General features: G+C 35.9%; 1 protein-coding gene across 1 annotated transcript; it reads left to right on the top strand.

Moving 5' to 3' along the window:
- The first annotated feature begins 429 nt into the window (after positions 1-429).
- Positions 430-6,508, top strand: LOC110023784 (tubulin alpha-3 chain-like). The gene is made up of 5 exons (XM_020723367.1): positions 430-709; positions 3,184-3,398; positions 3,492-3,691; positions 4,579-5,087; positions 5,992-6,508. The coding sequence occupies exons 1-5, from the start codon at positions 597-599 to the stop codon at positions 6,302-6,304; spliced, it is 1,350 nt and encodes a 449-aa protein (XP_020579026.1). The 5' UTR covers positions 430-596; the 3' UTR covers positions 6,305-6,508.
- The last annotated feature ends 274 nt before the right edge of the window (positions 6,509-6,782 follow it).

Raw genomic sequence — 6,782 nt, 5'->3', positions numbered from 1 at the left:
TCTGACCTGTCTGTTTCAAATTGATCTTGCCCGTCCGATACGTGATGACATGGACTATCACTTTTTTTGGCTATAGATGTTTTATTGTTCATCCTCTAAAATGCTTTGTTTATAAGTATTTAAAAAGTAAAATTTAGATATTAGGTATGTAAATAAATATAAATCGAGGGGCATTTTTGTAAATGCCTCATTATTTTTCTTCTTAACTATAACATCTTAGCTTTTTAATATAAATTAAAAAAAAGCGATTTTACGCATGAACTGAAATCCAGCTCAGCGGAGGGTATTTCTGTCAATTAAAAAAAGAGAGCCGACGATGGCGGGTCCCATTCCGGACTCTACAGACCAACTAAACTATTTTTAATCATTTCAAAAAAACAATATTTTACTAATTTAATTTAAAAAAAAAAGGCGCAGTTATCCTCTCCCGATCTTTTAAAAATGACGGCCGAACAGTTTCGATCTTCATCGGCGCTTCGCTTGCGCGCTCTCTCTCTCTCTCCTCATCGCAGAGGTCGATTCCTCGGCCTCTACTTCTCCTCGCGAAGGACAAGGCGTTAGGGTTTCGTTTCTGGGATTGAGAAGGGAGGAGGAAGATGAGGGAAATCATCAGCATTCATATAGGTCAGGCGGGGATTCAAGTGGGCAACGCTTGCTGGGAGTTGTACTGCCTGGAGCACGGGATCCAGCCCGATGGCATGATGCCGAGGTGAGGACTGCTTTTGGCGTTTCTTTTATTGTTTAAATTTTGGTTTATGGGGGGCTTTATGGTTTGGTGAGTGGGGAGTTTTTTCTGATCTTGTTCATGGTGTGGATTTTATCAGATCTGGTTTGGATTAGGTTGCTGCGAGTAGAATTAGTGCTTTATTTTTCACTTTTGAGTGAATGTATAATTAGTTGTTGACTTGTTTGATTTCACATTGGTAAGTATGTAGGGAAGGTATTCCCAGGTTATGAATATTCGAGTCCTTTTCACCATTTGGGTGAATTGGGGAGATTTTACTATAGAAGTATATGGATTTGGTTTTTCAGACTTGAATGTGGAATAAATATGCTGCAGTTGGTTTGGTGCGAACCTTGGTAAATTTCTGTAGTTGTTTGCCATGGTGAAATCCGTCCGTTACTATTTCGTCGGTGAGGACTTTAGGGTCAGGTAAACATTAGTTCTTTTTTTCTGGATACCGGATCTTTGGCGTTTTGACATTTTTTCACTGCATGATCTATCCCGAGTTGGGTTGTCGTGAGTGAATTTTTGTGTTCTGCACTTAATCGCTTGATTGAGAGCAAGAATCATAGAGAACTGAAAGAAAACTAGCTTGGTAAATTTCTGTAGTTGTTTGCCATAGTGAAATCGGTCCGTTACTATTTCGTCGGTGAGGACTTTAGGGTTAGGTAAACATTAGTTCTTTTTTTCTGGATACCGGATCTTTGGTGTTTTGACATTTTTTCACTGTATGATCTATCCCGAGTTTGGTTGCCAGTGAGTTTTTGTGTTCTGTACTTAATAGCTTGATTGAGAGCAAGAATCATAGAGAACTGAAAGAAAACTACCGCTTTTTTATCGGTAAATGAAAGGAAAACTATGATTCATGATAAAGATACAGGGACAAGCAAAGATCTATGTGTCTGTAAAAGAGGTATGGCGGTAGTTAAATCCTTAGATTTCTGGAAGGAGCTATGGTGGCAATTAAATCCTTAGAGCTCTAAATCCAAATAAAGTAAAATTTTAATAATTACCAAACTACTGCATTAATAAAAGATTGATGCTAATTGTCTCCATACTTTTTTGTTCTTTTGTGAATGTGCATTGTTCATTGATTGCGATTGTGTTATTGGTTCTCTACTCATCTTAGATTGATTAATTTAACTTGGCAGATCTTTGTACTTGTGTTTACGAATCCATTGTTCCTCCTTTCTTGTTAAAGGATTTAGTTCATTTGTTAGTTGTATGCCAAGGTAAAATCTACTGTTTGCTGCTGCTTTTTTAATTTATTATCGGTTGGAGGCTTTGAGGTGAGTGATGTGGAGTATTGCTGTTATCTTTTATCTGTGGATTACTACTAGCTTTTGCTCTTGTTATTCTTGTGGATTTTCTTTGATCTATTTAATTAGTCGCTGCCTGTAAGATTTGTATTCAGTGTTTTCTTTAATTTGGGTGAACGGGTATCTTGCTTATGAATTGATGAACATGTGCTATGGGGTTTATGTTGAAAAGTATCTTAGGGATGGAAAAATTTATAGCATTAGTCTTGGTATTAGGATTGATTGGGACCATGGATTAATGTGCTAAGTAAGAGAAAATATGTTCCATATATTGCTCCCTTCTCATTTCAGACTACGAAAGTCTTGGATTTTATTATTATTTTTTTTTTGGTGATCAGCAGTTTTAGTTATTTTTGTAGTAAATTTGTGTATAAAATCCATTGGGGGAATAAACGAAGTAAGTTTTTTAGCGATTTCCTCATTTCTATGTGATTTTTAATACTTTTTTTCTTTCAAAACTAAGTTCTTAAAATATATTTTGGGATTACGATTGGGATTGGGATTTGGATTGGGTGTTTGTCAGTTCGAATGTAGATTTTGTCCCATTGGTCAGTTATTTCTTGCTTTCTTTATATCTTGTGTTCTCAACTATGTGTGGAAGCTATTCTTGTACAATGTTTTTTTTCTGTTATGAATTTATTATGTTACAATATTTGGTTGGACGTGGTTAGAAGAAATCAATAATAGTTTTAAACTTTGCCTTCAATCTTCCTCAAATACCTGATTTCACATTACAAAAGAAGTGGAAACAAAACCATCTTATCCTAAAACATGTTTTGTGAAAAATTTTTTGGACATTGATTTTGTAATTATTTTGCATTTGATTTGGTGCAGCGATCCCTAATTCTAACTGTTACTGTTTCATATCATCTTATAGCCATCATTATTAGAATGATCTTCTTAGAATCATGAATAAGTGGATCCATTGCTTTTCCGTTCTTATTTCAAGGCGTTGATTATTTTCAGCTCCATCATTTTATTAGATTTTGATGTTATGTATTTGATATTCGATATTTTCCCATCTTTTTCCTCTGGATGAGTAGTAGCATACGAAGTTTGTATTTATTCGCTAAACTAAACTGCCGTCCATAATCTAAAATTCGTGTTTTTCTAAATTTTCTGAACGTTTTGTTTCTGCAGTGATACGTCGGTGGGTATCGGCCATGACGCTTTCAATACCTTCTTCAGCGAAACAGGTGCTGGTAAGCACGTCCCAAGAGCATTATACGTTGATCTCGAGCCAACTGTCATCGATGAGGTGAGGACTGGTGCTTATCGACAACTCTTCCACCCGGAGCAGCTCATCTCCGGGAAGGAAGACGCCGCAAACAATTTTGCTCGTGGACATTATACGAGTATTAAACCTTTACTCGATTTCTTTTAATAAGTAAGAGATCATTTGTGTTTGATGGCTCAGTAATATTCTGTTTTTAATATATGAAATGCAGTTGGGAAGGAGATTGTTGATCTGTGCCTCGATCGGGTTAGAAAGTTAGCGGACAATTGCACTGGATTGCAGGGATTTCTTGTTTTCAGTGCTGTCGGTGGTGGCACTGGATCTGGATTGGGTTCGTTGTTGTTGGAGAGGTTATCTGTGGATTATGGAAAGAAATCAAAACTCGGCTTTACTATCTATTCTTCCCCGCAGGGACCATAAGCCAGGCCATTTATTTGACTTGGTTTTGGTATTATGTTGATTTTTAATTTCTTTTTTATGACTTAAAGATGCTCCTTTTGTATCATTTTGTTTATTAGACTGTGATTGAAGCCCACTAGCCCTCAGGGCCTGTTTGGTTTAATATTATATTATAAGAATATTATTTTGATTATAATGCTATTTTTCAATTTTCAAATGAAATGTGTTGTTCAGTATTGATTATAATCATTCTTGTAGCTGTAGCTCTTTTGATCATCAGATAGATTGACATATATAGCTGACATTTATCAAAATGAAAAATGAATTTCATTTATGAAAATATTTTAAGAGTTTGGAGATTTACATGCATACCACTCACTTCTCACGGCTTTAACTATCTAGCACCTAAACATTTATATTTACATGAATACCACACAAATCTTTAACATCACATCAAAAATGCCACCATTATTATATTTTAAATAGTGAAGTACACCTTTTCAAGTATAGGTTTATGACACTAAAATTGGGGATTTACATGCATATCACTCACTTCTCACGGCTTTAACTATCTAACACCTAAACATTTATATTTACATGAATACCACAAATCTTTAACATCACATTAAAAATGCCACCATTATTATATTTTGAATAGTAAAGTACACCTTTTCAAGTATAGGTTTATGACACTAAAGTGTTATAAGTGTAAATATTAAATTGTCGGTGTTAGCTATGTAAATACATAAGAATTGTATGGTATGTATGTAAACCCTTAAAAATTTGAAGAAATCAAATAGTTGACATCTGCTTAAATCATTAATAGTAGAGGTGAACTAACCCATAATCCAATCTTATGCCTACGAAGATGCCTCCTAAATTTTCTATTTACCATGCAGGTTTCCACAGCAGTTGTAGAGCCATATAACAGTGTGCTATCCACACACTCCTTACTGGAACACACTGACGTTGCCGTCCTTCTCGACAATGAGGCCATCTATGACATCTGCCGGCGATCTCTGGATATCGAGAGGCCGACGTACACCAACCTCAACCGTTTGATTTCTCAGATCATTTCATCCTTGACCACATCTCTTAGGTTCGACGGAGCCATTAATGTCGATATTACTGAGTTCCAGACCAACCTCGTTCCCTATCCAAGAATCCATTTCATGCTCTCCTCGTATGCACCCGTCATCTCTGCTGAGAAAGCATACCATGAGCAGCTTTCCGTTCCTGAAATCACGAATGCAGTTTTTGAACCATCGAGCATGATGGCGAAGTGTGATCCGAGGCATGGGAAGTACATGGCTTGCTGTCTAATGTATCGCGGAGATGTGGTTCCTAAGGATGTTAATGCTGCTGTTGCAACAATCAAAACGAAGAGGACGGTTCAATTTGTCGATTGGTGAGTAAGGGTGTTATGTTTGTTGAATTTGGAATTCCTTCGATCTTGTTTGAATCGGTTTGTTAATTAGCTAACATATTGAATATTAGAAGTTCGACTTTGTTAAGGAGATGGAAAATCTTTTTCGTGTTTGGCCCTTATTTTATCGCCCAAACTCGAATGATAAACTATGATCATCCAATACGTCAATAATTTTAGGGCTACATGATTACAAGGTTATGATTCTCATAATAAAACAACACCTTATAAGCATCATAGGATTTAGAATGTTTCATTCATTAGTTTTAGAGTTTATTCAATGCTCCTTAATGCCAGAAAAACATAAATAAGAAAGAATTTTATTGAGTGTAGCATAATTTAGTTTGTTCTTATTAATATTAATATTAGAATAATTTAGCAAATGAAATGGAAATGTTGTTTTTGTTAGGTTTGATTTCTTAACAAATGAGTTTTGTAGGAAATTTTTTCAGCCTTAAGAAATATCTTTTGTTATAATGTTAGGGCATTTCCATGCATACCACTCAATTCCAATGTATTTGCATATCTAACATACCCAAAATTTTCATTTCTCATATCACATCAAAAATACCACCATTTTAACTTCTAAAAAGTGGAAGGCACCTTTTCATGCCTAGGTAAGGTGTTATGCATGTAAAAAATTTAAGTTCAGGTGTTAGATATGTAAATACATGGGAATTGTGTGGGGGTATATATATGCAAATCTTCATATAATGTTTTGAAATTAAAACTGTCGATGGGTGAAAACTCATCAAACTAAGGTGTGGGGGTATATATGCAAATCTTCATATAATGTTTTGAAATCAAAACTGTCGATGGGTGAAAACTCATCAAACTAAGGGTTTGCACAACATAACCCTGCAGGTTTGCACAACATAACCTGCAGGTGCCCAACTGGTTTCAAGTGTGGAATCAACTATCAACCTCCTTCAGTTGTCCCAGGAGGCGACCTCGCCAGGGTGCAGCGTGCCGTGTGCATGATTAGTAACAACACCGCCGTCGCCGAGGTGTTCTCTCGCATCGATCACAAGTTCGATCTCATGTACGCTAAGCGGGCATTCGTGCATTGGTACGTCGGGGAAGGAATGGAAGAAGGCGAGTTCTCGGAGGCAAGGGAGGATCTCGCTGCCCTCGAGAAAGACTACGAAGAAGTCGGAGCGGAGGGTTTTGATGAAGACGGAGAGGAAGGGGAGGAATAATGAGTTGGTTTGGTATGGTATGTGTTCTTCTAGTTGGGCTTGATCCTAGTTGTTTAACTTGCTTTGCTGCTCTCTGTGCTATCTGTTTTTTCCATGTTGTCAGCTTGTTTTTTTGGTTCATTGTGAGGTTTTTTGTGCATGAATTCTTCCAGTTTGGATTATTTGAAGTTTTATTGATGTTTAATGTATTGTTTAGTTTATTCAGATTACCTGTTTCTTTTTTGTAGCTGTGTTGCTTTACATTTGGATCTCTGAAACTTGCAATTTTCGATTTAATTGTCAGAATAATGCTCTGATTATTCACATGAGGTCATTTTACAAATTAGTCCTCATTTCATGTCCTTTTTTTTTTTTTGAAAATCTTATTATTATTATTATTATTATTATACCATATGCACAATCATAAATGTATTAAATGGCGCAAGAGCATTATATTTGTATATAAAGTTTGAGATAATGTAAATATATTATTTTTATC

This window comes from Phalaenopsis equestris, unplaced genomic scaffold, assembly GCF_001263595.1.
Source record: "Phalaenopsis equestris unplaced genomic scaffold, ASM126359v1 Scaffold000230, whole genome shotgun sequence".
Classification (NCBI taxonomy): domain Eukaryota; kingdom Viridiplantae; phylum Streptophyta; class Magnoliopsida; order Asparagales; family Orchidaceae; genus Phalaenopsis; species Phalaenopsis equestris.
This window is presented reverse-complemented; position numbering and strand designations above follow the sequence as displayed.

Bases quoted from the DNA above. Each gene is read 5' to 3' on its own strand.
- LOC110023784 (XM_020723367.1), top strand. From the start codon at position 597: ATGAGGGAAATCATCAGCATTCATATAGGTCAGGCGGGGATTCAAGTG. The intron at 710-3,183 runs GTGAGGACTGCT...TTGTTTCTGCAG, and splicing joins CCCGATGGCATGATGCCGAG to TGATACGTCGGTGGGTATCG. The intron at 3,692-4,578 runs GGACCATAAGCC...TTTACCATGCAG, and splicing joins CTATCTATTCTTCCCCGCAG to GTTTCCACAGCAGTTGTAGA.